Source organism: Protopterus annectens, chromosome 2.part0 (genome assembly GCF_019279795.1).
Source record: "Protopterus annectens isolate FY-2018-M chromosome 2.part0, PAN1.0, whole genome shotgun sequence".
Classification (NCBI taxonomy): domain Eukaryota; kingdom Metazoa; phylum Chordata; order Ceratodontiformes; family Protopteridae; genus Protopterus; species Protopterus annectens.
This window is the reverse complement of record NC_056728.1, coordinates 1960944061-1960958333: the sequence shown is the minus strand read 5'-3', so window position 1 is coordinate 1960958333 and position 14273 is coordinate 1960944061. Positions and strand designations below refer to the sequence as shown.

The 14273-nt window shown below is 37.3% G+C and overlaps 1 protein-coding gene across 1 annotated transcript in view; it reads right to left on the bottom strand.

Moving 5' to 3' along the window:
- Window positions 1-14273, bottom strand: part of LAMA4 (laminin subunit alpha 4) — a 1355623-nt gene that overhangs the window by 1192033 nt on the left and 149317 nt on the right. The window contains exon 2 of the mRNA XM_044061904.1: window positions 5792-5893. Coding sequence (XP_043917839.1) covers window positions 5792-5893 — 102 coding nt within the window. The remainder of the gene's footprint in view (window positions 1-5791; window positions 5894-14273) is intronic.

Here is a 14273-nt window from a genome sequence, read left to right as displayed (position 1 = left end):
GAGAAAAATGTAGAAAGCTTATGGAAGCTTAGGTTTTAGAGCACAGCTGCAGATGGGATTGCTAAGTTAAATACATACATATATACATATGTGCATACACATACGTATATATGAATATCTGTCAATCTATATATTTATATATCTCTTTCTATATAAATATACATATATATTTCTTTATCTATATATATATCTAAATCTATATGTGTGTGTGTGTGTGTGTGTGTGTGTGTGTGTGTGTGTGTGTGTGTGTGTGTGTGTGTGTGTGTGTGTGTGTATGTATGAATATATATATATATATATATATATATATATATATATATATATATATATATATATATAATATATAGTCAAAGTGGTTAGAAAAACATTTTATATAGCCCACCTAATCATGAAGGGATTCACATCTAGATCAGGGGAGGTCATTGTGCCTCTTTACTCATCCCTCATCAGGCCCATAATTGAGTACAATGCCCCTTTTGGGATGTACCTTACCAGACACCTGCAATTGGAAAGACCCCAAAAGTACCTCACCAAGAGGATCAAAGGGCTCAAACAGATGCCATATGTTGCCCAGTTAAAGAAACTCCAGCTCTACTCAGTGGCATACCGCCTGCTCAGAGGCGATCTGTGCCTGACGTATAAAGCCATGTCCAACCCGGAATTAATGGACATGCTGCACCTCAGAAAATCCAAATCCCATCGAGCTACGCGCTCAAGAGACTTAAACCTCAGCACTGAAATAAATAGGACATGCTGGAGGGACAGATTCATAACCCAGAGGCTCCCTTCACTCTGGAATAAAATCCCAGTCCAGGTAAGGCAGAGTCCCTCATTGACTCTCTTCAAGAGGAATCTTGATGAGTGGATAGGAAATCGTAGATTTACTCCGGGTATCACTTCTGTGTCACTGTTAGACAGAGGCACAGTATACTAACCTCGAAAAAGGGCATAGCAAAATTCATTTAAAATGGGTGGCGAAAGCCAAACACACTCTGGCTAGGCTTGTAAATGCCCTAGGGCAGATAGCCTAGTATGAACCTATGAACCTATGAACCTATATGTATATACATATAAAACAAAGGGTAAAAAGGTCACGTGGACAAACCATTTATTAAAAACTGCAAGAAGAGCATTTCTCCCTGGGCCTCCACTGAAATTGGGGTATGTCCCAGTTGGACTTTCCCAGTAGACAAAGGCTAAATAAATAAATAAATAAATATGTAAATGTCACCTTAAGAACATCAACTTAATAGGTAAATTAAGTAATGAATAATAAATTAATCTTAATTAGTATACAGAATTATATTGCAGTAATAAAGAAGATTCATTATTTCAATCTTTAAATTAACTAGAACACTTGATATTGAAATTTGAGATGCCATCAGACACCTTCACAATCAAAAGACATCTGGTATTGATAACCTTCCTGCTAAGCTAATTAAGGTCAGAGGTGACAGCACAGTAGATTTTGTAACCAACTTGTTGACTTTGCTTTCTTTTGAGCCAGCCCACCTTAGGTGTTAGTTATTAGCCAACACTCCTATTTTATTTGATAGCCTGAGGTGTAGCCTCTGTGTAGTACATCTATTAAAAGCATCCGACCTTCACCAAGAATGATACCACAATACCAACAAAAAATAATTGACTTCAACAATTTGCTTAGTTTCTGGTGTCATTCCAAGGGGATCCAGTATCTGTCTGCCTGGGATGGCATGGTCAACATGCCTCAATGCTTTGCCAGAGATGGCCCCCACCTGTCACCACTGGATTTCTGTTTCCTGGCCAAGGCTCTTGCCTCCTCCATTGTGCCTTTTTTAGGCAATGTCCCAAAGACAAATCTTCCAGCATAAAAGATCTGTCAAAAAGCAAATTGAAGGTCATGCTGATTAATGCTAGGAGCCTTAACCTGAAAATGCACTTACTGGAGGGTGTCCTTGCACTAGAAGATGCCGATGTCTGTGCAGTCACAGAAATTTGGTTCAGGGCTGCGGAGAGCACCCCTGCCTTAACAGGCTATACCTCATTCCACACATTCTGACCCCAAAATGAGGTTGGGAAGACTAAGGGTGGTAGAGTCTCTATCTTCATTAAAGAGAGGCACACCTCCAGACTAGTTTGCCACCATGACGAACTGGAACTACTCCAGATGCAACTGGCAGTTAGCAAGACTCCCATCCAAGTTATAGCCAGCTATAGACCCCCCCCTATCCATGACTCAGGACACCTACTCCTCTTACCTGGATCTACTTGTCTCCATCAAGGTACCCCCTATCACCCTGATCCTTGGTGACTTCAACTACCTCACCATAGACTGGGTGAACTATTCCTGCACTAGTTCACTCACTCAACGACTCCTTGACTTCATCAATCCTAATGCACTAAACCAGCTCAACTCATCATCCACAAGGGGAAATAGCATTCTAGATTTGGTTCTCATCAACATGGGTGACCACTGCACCACTCCCATAGTATGTTCTTCCCTAGTGAGATCAGATCATCGGACTGTCTCATTCAAAGTTTCTATTCCCCCCCCCACAATTATAATAAAGCCAAAAAATTCTCAAAAGCTGACTACAACCTCCTAAGGGAGGGTATCTGTAGCTTTAGACCATCGCCCCCTCAGAGGATGAAGACAGCTATGCTGAACAGTATGCCAGTGCAGTATACAAGCACCTGTACAACTGCATGGACTCAGCTATATGCAGCAGAACTAAAACTTGCTCCTCAAGGAAACACAAACCTGTTTGGTGGGCATGCTCTATCAACAGGCTTTACAACAAAAGAAAGAAACTGTTGTTCAAGGTTAAAAAGGAACATATTCCAAATTGAAAAACTCCCTCCTTAGCCTCAACAAGCAAATTAGATCACTAGTGAAAGCCTCCAAAGCAAATTATGAATCAAAACTAGCCTTAAAAGCAAAGGGAAACCACAAAGCCTTCTTCCGTTATGTCAGGAACCTCCATGGCAAAGCCCAGGTTTGTTCCAAATTAGTACTTACACTGATCATGTTGACTTAGCCAACCTGCTAGCAGATAGGTTCAGCACAAACATCACTCCCTGCCACCCACAAAGGCCCTTTCCACATTCCTGATACTTGTCCTGCACCTCACATCTCAGTAGAACAAGTGCTAAAGGCCCTATCCAAGGCAAAGAATACAGCTTCCATGGGATCTGATTGTATATCAGGCTGTATTCTGCACCATCTCCAGCAAGAACTGGCTTCGCCATTGAGCACCCTATTCAACCACAGCCTAAGTACAGACTTCATTCCAGCAGAGGGGAGAACTGCCATTGCCATCCTCTTGCACAACAGTGGTGGCACTACTGACCCTGGACAGAAACTATTTGTTTGGCCTCTTAATTCCTACGTACTAGTTGGGAGCAGCTCACTCAGTTAAACAGTATGTGTCTGATTAATAGCTTCTGCAACTTCTGTTGTAAATTGAATGTGCTGAATTAAGTACACAAAATTATACATGGAGGATGGATGATTGTCCATGAATGCGCAACTTTCAGAATATTCAAACTGTTAGCTCAAAATATTGGTTGGTGGCCACAAAGAAACCAAGTAAGCAACCAATTGCCATTAAAAACACTTTTGATAAATCATGATGTTAAGCAAGAAAATAAGAAGACATGCGCCTTTGTCCTATAAGCAGTAAAAGGACTTCATCAGACTACAAAGCGTTCACGATCATGTGCTTAAATACCGAGAAAATAGTCACATGATGTGCACATTAATTAAATGATTCATTCAACTCACATTTTAAATATTTAAAAAAATAATAATTATAACACTGCAACATTTATAAACAACATGCAAATACATTTATATAAATTATGTACATATATATATATATATATATATATATATATATATATATATATATATATATATAAAGTAGCAATAGTTCATAAAGAAAGTCCAAGGGGGGGTATTCTTATTAAGCCTAAGTTGCCACATTGGTACTTAGTTCTCAGTCTTGGTCTCTCATGTACCACCTCTTGGGTTCATGTCAATAATTTTTTTAAATATCAAAAACGTTTGAAAACCAGGTTAAGTTAGTATGCGTTTATATAGTAAATTATCTGTGCAACTTCGTGAAATATCACAATTCTGTTCATAAATAGTTTTCCTAAGAGGTCTATCAGTTTTGCAAAGCAGAACAGTTTAGACATTTAGCTAAATAAACTAATCCTGCTGTGCAACAGTTTCCTCTTTGAAAAATTACTTTTGGAACCAAAGAGTTATTATCAGCAGGCTGCCTACCTCAACAATGTACTGGCACAGTGTACATGCACCACAATTACTGGTAGCTTTCTATGACAACCCCTCATTTCCATCTTTTCCAGTTCCTTTAAACATCAAATCAATGTTAAATCGTTTGAAATTTTATAAATAAAATATGTCTCTTTGCCAGATATACCAAAAATGTGATCACTTGCATTAAAAATAGTCTAATTTCTTCAAATAATATTTTTCATGTTGGAGTCCAAATTATATTGTAGGAAAAAAGCCCTCTTAAATTTTCTTGTTTGGTATTGTTTCTTTACCTAAAAGTTACTTTGCTATCACCATACGTTTATCCAAGTCCTACAGCAAAAAGAGGCCTATATTTAGAGCCCACTCATTGGCCATCACTGCACTGATACACTCCCCTTTGCATGTCTATGGCATTCAAGAGGCAGACATCCAATAGGCTGCTGCAGGGGGTGTCATCCACTTTCATGAGAGACATAGCCCTCATCAGTAATGTCAACCCCCCCCCCCCCGAGACAAGCTTCTCAGCATGTTCTGCAGTCTCCACCTGGCATTCTAACATGGGATGTGTGCCCCAGAAAGACATAACTTCATCCTTCCTCTTAGATGGGTAAGCAGGAATGACCTCATCATTTCTGTCTGTACCATGCCAGCTCCTCCTGTGTCTGGGCTGCTTGTTTGTTTATGCCTGAGTCATAGTCAGAGCATAATCCCTCTTTGCAACTGAACTCAAAATATTCTTTCACTTTTTTCTTTCAGCTTTTCTGTGTACCAGCTATATTGTATTTATTTTATTTTAAATTATATTTGTTTCTTGAATATCTGCACTCATCTGAATTGCTTGAAATTTTACAGACTTTTAAGTTTTATGTTAAGAAATAACTGAACTCACTGTCTATGGAAATGCATACACACACAATACTTTTCAATATTACTGAGTCAAATAAAAAATATTTTTCTCAATACGGTGTATAAAAAATCATCTATATACCAAAGGTGGGCAACAGAAAAATGTAATTATTAAATAAATAAACCTACATAGTTTATTTACTGCAGAGAATTTATGGAATTATGTACATAGCCATCCGTGTCACTTTGCCACAATATACTTCATGTGCCATTTCTGGCAACTAAATGTGAATTACAGAATGGTGATTGAGATGACAAGTGTTAATACAGCTTAATGGAAAGTAATAGAAAATAATTCACTGAGCCTAATAATTAAACACAATACATCACTGGAACTCTGTATTATTTTCCTTAGTTGTGTGTCAAATGAAACTCTAGCCTAGATTAAGCTTCCAGCTGCTGCTTCTGAGAAAGAGAACTCATGAACCTGCATAGACTATAAAGGTCAACTAAATTGTTATGTAGAGCACAGTCATTTTTACAGGAATGATATTACAGTTTGAAAAGAACAACTTGAAACAGTGCTCTTAAGCAAAGATTGCATTTAACGGAGTACAAAGAAACAAACAAACAAAAAAAATTGTCAAATGAAGCACAAAGCAAGAAAAATTGTATGCTTACAATACAGATGCCAGAACCATCAAGGCATTTGTCCGAATGTCCATTGCAGTTACATGGCAAACAATTCCCTTCATATGTAAGATAGGACCCAACACCACATTTCTGCAAAACATAAGAAAAATACTTCATGGAAGATTATTTTTATCATTTTTTGTGAAGAATAAAGTGTTGCTTACAAGCACTGGTATCTTTTACATGTTCAGTTCTGCTTTATAAAAAGTGCCCAGTATTAAACATCCATAAACCATATAATAAAGTGCCCAGTATTAAACATCCATAAACCATATATTAAAGAGCCCAGTCTTAAACATCCATAAACCATATGTAAAAGTGCCCAGTATTGAACATGCATAAACCATATATTAAAGAGCCCAGTAGTAAACATCCATAAACCATATATTAAAGTGCCCAGTATTAAACATCCATAAACCATCTATTAAAGTGCCAAGTATTAAACATCCATAAACCATATATTAAAGTGCGCAGTATTAAACATCCATAAACCATATATTAAAGTGCCCAGTATTAAACATCCATAAACCATATATTAATGAGCCCAGTATTAAACATCCATAAACCAGATATTAAAGTGTCCAGTATTAAACATCCATAAACCAGATATTAAAGTGCCCAGTATTAAACATCCATAAACCAGATATTAAAGTGCCCAGCATTAAACATCCATAAACCAGATATTAAAGTGCCCAGTATTAAACATCCATACACTATATATTAAAGAACCCAGTATTAAACATCCATAAACCATACATTAAAGAGCCCAGTATTAAACATCCATAAGCCGTATATTAAGTTTGGAATACCAGTCTTTACTATGCAATAAAGATAGGAACATAGAAAGCCAGCATTTATTTTTCATGATATTAATCTGGGTGGCTTTTCTGCTTTATATGTGTAATTGTTTATTAAAATGCATTCCTAATCGGAATGCTTCAATGCCTGATTCTGATCTCTTGAATCCTAACTCAATGTAAGATATTTTTTACTTATGTTTATACACTTACATCACTACTCAAAATGGAAAGTTGCACCCATCCATAAGTGTACTGTAATTACAATCACATATCAAAGAAGCCTGAAACATCAAAAACAATATAAAATGCATATATCAAAACACTGCAACAAGCAATACATTTACATTAAAACATTTTGTTTGATCCACTCACCAATACATTTTAAACAAATCATAAATATTGCACCATAGAAGTCAGCAACTTTAAACATTCAGCTGCCAAGTCTTGAACACTGAAGTCATCCTGCTTTCTGAATGATCTGCCACACAAAAAAAATGTTCTCTGAGCATTGAAATATCCCTGCATCCCTACTACATGCTGTAACAGGGCTTGAACTCCCAACAGCTCCTATATATAAAATAAATATCGCTCAGCAAAATGTTTATATGCAGATAAGCCAAAAGGAGAAAAAATAAACCACAAAATTATTAAAGAAACCCTAAATTCCCTTCCAATTCTGTTCACTAAACAAGAAGGCCCTAAATGATGATACAACTTAGAAAGAGAAAACAGTCCTATAAAATCATATCCATAATTGACAAAAATACATATAGCTAAACAAATCATAACAATATTCCTTGTTGCAAGGAAACAGGAAAAAAAAAGTGCTTCACCTACTGTTAAAAGTTTAACTCACTGAGGATAAACTCATCAAGTTATCCAACCCACCCAAAATCTCAAAAGTAAATTTTGCTGCAGGAAGCAATACCTCATATACGTCTCATATCTTGGGCTTACTCCCACAACCCCAACCTTACATATCCAAACCCTATAACTGGGCAAACACAAGGAAGGGAGAAACCTCCAAAAATAACAGAATTGGTGCTGGTGTACACTCAGAAAGTATATTGGCACTAATTTCCTACTGAAAACAGCAATCATCAAGTTCAACATCAGGGAATTGGGATGCTCTAGACATTGGGACTCAAGAAACTATAAGAAGCTTTGCAGCACATGTGATAACTGCGTAACACTATAGTTCAAATCACTAGATAGGCAGAGGTTCTAATCTCAGATCTGGCAAATGTTTGTGTGGGTGTATAAGTGTGTGTAAGTGTATATGTTTGTAAGAAGAAATATTTGACCACAATCAACTGAACATGCTGGAGGGACAAGTTCATAACCCAGAGACTGCCCACACTATAGAATAAACTTCCCATACATGTCAAACAGCACACCTCACTGGCCCTCTTCAAGAGAAATCTTGATGAGTAAGTGGGAAATAGAAAATTTACCTCAGGGATCACTCCAGTGGCTCTACTCGACAGAGGCACTGGGAACTAATGTCGGGTGACACAATCCCAGGGCAATCCTATGGGCTAGAATTGTAAAGGCTCCAGGACCATTAGACTAGTATGAACCTATGAACCTAAGAAAGCCCTAAAAAATCACATATACACACACACACACACACACACACACACACACACACACACACACACACACACACACACACACACACACTCACATACTCACACACACACATACTCACCCTTACACACATACATACATGTGCAAGGGAGCATGTGCACATGCACACAGGTATACACACACACACACACACACACACACACACACACACACACACACACACACACACACACACACACACACACACACACACACACACAAAATGAATCCTAAAAGTCAAAGTTATTTTGTAGCCCAACTATATATGTATCCTATTCAGAGCAATTTTCAGTAGTCCAGCCTATTGTTACTACATGAAAAAAGAGTCAAAATGTTTAGTTTACCTTTGTACACTTGGTTTGACTTTGAGGGAAGAACCACAGGGGTATAAGTATAGCAAAGTGAATGCTCTCCCAGGATAACTGGGGGATTTCCCCTTTCTTTTTCTGTACATGCCATTGGATCTTTAATATCACCCTAATGTACCACTCCTCAAACAGACAAAACTTTGGTTTAGACTATCATGTGAAGAAGAACCCCTTGAGAGTGCAGCGGTTCCCTAATACTGCATTGTAGCACCACTACTAACTAGAACATGAATCCAAATGCTTTTTGTCTATCTGTCTGTATGTCTGTTTGTTTGTTTGTTAAACAGGCAGGTGGGCTGGTCCATGGACCCTTTTCAGCTGCAACCTAGATCAAGGCCAGACTAAAACATCACAGTTTAATAAATTCGGTACATAGAAGAGCAATCAAAACTGGTGTTGTGGCCCAAAGAAGAGACACAAAGAAGAGGTGTTATATTTTATGATAAAAAAATACAGCTAATTGTGATGACACAATGATCACAGAGAACACAGCATCTTATTTAAATAAATGGTCAGGAATTAACATATCCTGAATAACTTCACAGCACTTATGAGGAATTATTTACAGACTTTGTTCATAACATTACTATCTGCAGACTACTTGGATGGTTTATCAATTTATTTCTGAATCCTGCACAATTCTGTTCACTCACATCATGATGGGGAATGCCCTTTCACCGAACAGCTAGTCAGAAGATTGGTGTCTTTGGAGATGCAGTACCCTGAAAGTGGGACTTAAAGAGCTGAAGGTTGTAATTTTTAAGTTGTGCACTAGTGGTGCCAATAGGGAAGAAGGAGATTTAAAATGAGGTGGGGGTAACAGCATTATTCCTCAAACTGTTAGTGACATCCAGTTGGATTTCTAATGTATCACCAAGGAATCCAAAGGGAGATGAAAATACATTCTATACTGTCAGTAGTTTGTAGAATGTTTGAATTATACTATGAATAAAATAGGTGAGGTGAGAAGTGAAATACATCTAATATCTGGGAATTTGCTTATGTTACTCATAGATTTAGCATTCATCATAAATGTTGCTACTTGCTATGCATTGCCAGATAAAATGTTTATTCCTTTGCACACCTGTTTATTTATTTTTTACAAACATGCTTATTGCTAAATACAAACATGATATTAAAAAGAAGCATTTCATGTAAGACGTATAGATCTTAAACTTCAGCATGATCAAGGAACCTCTGTTTTACTTCTAAACTGTATTAAACAATAAAGAAACTGACAAGAACACACACTAAAGGAAAAAAAAGTTAAAATGTGAAATTTATATTTGCCCCAGGAAGACCATCTCACAGTGTCAACATCATTGTAGCACTTGTTTTACTCCAAATAATGTCAGTAGTATTAGACAATACCTAGAATGGAACACATGGCTCTAAATCATTTATTCAGAAGTACACTTCAACATTGATTCATGCAGACAGGATTCAATGTAATGACTCCTGTTTGACCAAGACAAACCATGGGGCCAAACCTGAATGTTTATAAATCTTGAAATATGAGCCATAGGGTTATCCAGCAGTGCTTCTGGGGAATTTCTCTGCATGACTATGAACAATCCTACCACGGCTATTTTTAATAAGGATTGTGACACAGATGGTAGCCATAGATGTGATTTTATAAAGAAAGGAATAAAATCACAATGCACACTCATTTTAAATATATCTGAAACACATTTTATAGCAACCATTCATACTCAAACAGAAGGACAAGACTAAAACTTGTGAATTAAGCCTATATTTTGTTTTCTACAACCTGAGCATGCCAATTTACTCGTAAACCTTTTTAGATAGCACACTCTGCCTTGTACAGGAACAGAACAGACTTCTATGTCTCTCTCTATACATACACATATACACACACACACACACACACACACACACACACACATATATATATATATATATATATATATATATATATATATATATGTATACAATACACACACACATATACAGCCATTTTGGCACATTTTGCTATTTGTCTTAGAAAACCACACACCTTTGACTTCTGACTTACGGTTAACTACATATACTGCGCTTCCCCTTCAGAGCAAATTTTGTCTGTTTCCTCTTGAGGAAGAGGCCATAGATTAGGGATGCTTTGTATACTATCACTCCAGCTTCAACCCCCAGATCATTGCTCCTGACAAGTAATCTGATGGCTATAAACATAAAAGTTCATAGTGTTTCTGAACTGGGATCTACCTAACATAGAGTATAGGCAAAGATATTTGTGACTTGAACTGAATGTGTCCTTCAGAAGTTGGAAAGATGCCATTATAAGACTGTTTTTGACTTTTTTGCTCAAATCAGAAAACATTGACATGTGTGTCTTGGCCCATTCCATACCCTTCAGTGACTTCCTACACACCAAAGAATTTGGCTACCTCAGGGTGGTGGGGATGCTGATCCCAAAACCCCATATTTCAAGTTTATATACAGACATCTAAGTGCCAGGCAGAGCCACAAGCTTTGCTAGACTTTAAGATGCTCTAAGAGGAACTTGCTATACCAGCTCAAAGCCCATGCTGACTAACCATTTAATATGGTTAACCAAATTATCCTCCTGTCTCTTCAACTGTTATTACCCTAATGTTTCCTCCAAGAATATTAACTTCTTTCATCTCCCTATACCTTCTTCTCTTCCTTTACTATTATCTGCACCTACTATAATTCACTTTCCTGTGCACTGTCTACTACCTGACTATATTATTTCTCTCTTTACCATACTGTTGATATCCTACAATCTATCTTCAGTGTATATCTCCTTTAAATTGTACATTTAACTGGTATATTTGTCTCTGCATGAACTGTATTGTAGTGCATGTAAAAGTTTGTAATTTGTTAACTCCAAGGAGCTTTTATCCTAAGGCCTCCCCTGAAAATGGGACTTGTGCCCAGTTGGACTTTCCTGGTAAACAAATGTAAAATAAATACATAATAAATATCCTAGCCTCCATCTTGGCCCAAATGGGCACAGGATTGGATAAAAGGGAAAGTAGCAGCACATTTGTACCTCTCTGGAAGTACTAATTCTGCTAGCTAGATGGGAAAAGTCAGAACATTTAAGGGTATTATCCCTCTTTCTGACTTCCATATTAACTGTAAAATTAGATGGTATAGTTTACAGAGCAACCTCTCTCCCAGTAGGGTCTGTACATATCTAAAGATAAAGTGAAAGAATGGACTAATAAACATTTATACTGCTAGCCATCCCATTAACTGAAAGCCTACAATCTCTGTCAGCAATGAAGCTATACAAAATATTTCTTCTAGATATCCTTGATGTTTACTTCCATTGTGTCACCTGAGTTGTGCTTGAGCCATATGGCTAAGCACATGAGTGCAGAGCTGCACCTAATAAAAACGATCTTTTCTGTTGGTGTCATTCACCCTGTATGTGCGGTATTAACAGGTAAATCTACTATTTTGGAGGTGGTCAAAATTAATGAAGAGAATCTTTTCAGTGTGAGAACATATCAACTACTTAACTAGCATCTTGGGTAGGGTCATGCAATGCGATAGTAGAGTCATGTGTAAAATAAACAAGGCTTTAGTGTTGACTGAATGTGACTTCCAACTTGAAATATCATATCTCCATTTAAAAGGGTCTATATTAGATCAGCGAATGCTTAAAAAAGCGAACACTGATTGATCAACCTTATGTAAGCGAAAGCTTACAATCTCAAACTGTCAGATCAGTGATTTTTTTCCTAGGGAAAAAAATCGCTGATCCAAAACACATACACACAACACAAGCACATCAAACAAACAGAAATCCACACACATACACCTAAAATCTGACACCTAACCCTACACTAAACTATGCACACACCACTAACTATCCACTTACCTTAACCCAAACCCTAACCCTAAGGTCCGTCACTATTGCACACTCATCTCACCCGCTCCCTAACCCTACCTCACCTAAACCCGCCCTAACCCTCACGTCCACACAATCGCACACATACCTAACCCGCGCCCTAACCCTAACTCATCTAACCTATCCTAAAACTCACATCCACACAATCGCACACTTACCAGAATCTGACCCGTAACTTTCCACCACAGCACTGAAAATACTGAAGCAACAGAAACGGACAACCAAATTCCTTCCCTAGGAAAAAATTCAGGTTTCTGTTGCTTCAATATTTTGAACATTCGCTTAAATAAGTTCGATCAATCAGCGTTCGCTTGTTTAAGCGTTCGCTGATCTAATATAGACCCATTTAAAACACAGTTTTGATGTCATGTGAAATAAAGTGGATAACTTTGAAAAAACAAAGAAGCACTTTAAGAGTTCTATAGTTAAGAGATGGAGGGTTAGGCACCACAGATAACTCTGTCTGGTGCCCTTTTGCAGTGGGAAGGATGGTGACAGGTAGTCATTAATAAAGCACAGGCCAAGGGAGCGGTATATATAAATCATGCACTGCCTTGATAAAAGAAGACTTTCTCTATTGGACATCCATAAATATCAACAATGAAACTGTTATAATGGGAGATACTAATATTAACTGGCAAAAATGTGTTCATTAATCCTCCAACCAAATATATTTACCTCCATGGATTCATGCAGCTCATAAACTGCCCTACCAGACTAAATAGCAAAACCACCTAGGTGCAGCTCTGGACTGGATATTAGTTAATGAGCCCTTAAAATATTCTAACTCTGATATTTTACCAAACATCTTAAGTGACCATTCACTTGATTATACCTACAGAGCATCACCAAGTATATCAAAAACATACATATAGAACCTCTAGAAACATATTTGAAAAATGTATTCACAGACAGCTAATAAAATTTCTAGTAGATAACAACCTCCTCACACTTACACAACATGGCTTTCATCCTGCAAATAGTACCAAGACAGCACTATTAACCTTCACAGACACTGTCTACAAAGCTTTGGTGGACCAAAATCAATAGCATATGTACTATTACTTGACCTATCAAATGCTTTTGATACAGTGTCTCACTCCAAATTACTACCGCAACTTTTCACTCTAGGTTGCTCCCCTACTGCCTAAAATAGTTTTCTAATTACCTAACAGAAAGGCAACAATGTGTCAAATGGAGGCACAGGAGTTCCTGAAGGATCCATTCTGGGACTTTGCCTTTTTAATATAGTTTTTAACAAACTTCACACTGCCTCACCTTGAAGCACCATTATCTAATTTGCCGATGATGCTACTATCATCTCCATCTCAAGTAACCCCATTCACCTCTTAAGCACTACTCAAGCTGTCTTTACCTCTGTCAAAACTTGGCTAAACAATTCACAACTAGTACTTAATCCAAACAAAACTATGCTTTTACTGTTCCCAGCAAAACTTCTTACACTTGACTTTAAAATATACTCTCAAAATAATGCACAAATTGAAACTGTCAACCATGCAAAGCTCTTAGGAATAATCATAGACAACAAGCTCACCTATGAACAACACATATCTGATGTAATAAAAAAACACATACCAAATTAGGTAAACTTGACAGACATAAACAATTTATGGATACTTCCACTAGAATAACCCTTTCTAACATCCTCCTACTTCTAACCTTTCTTTATGCAGCCCCTGTTCTCACTAATATTCATATAACTCTCCTGAACAAGCTTCAATCATGCTATCATAAAGCTGCCAAATTTGTCA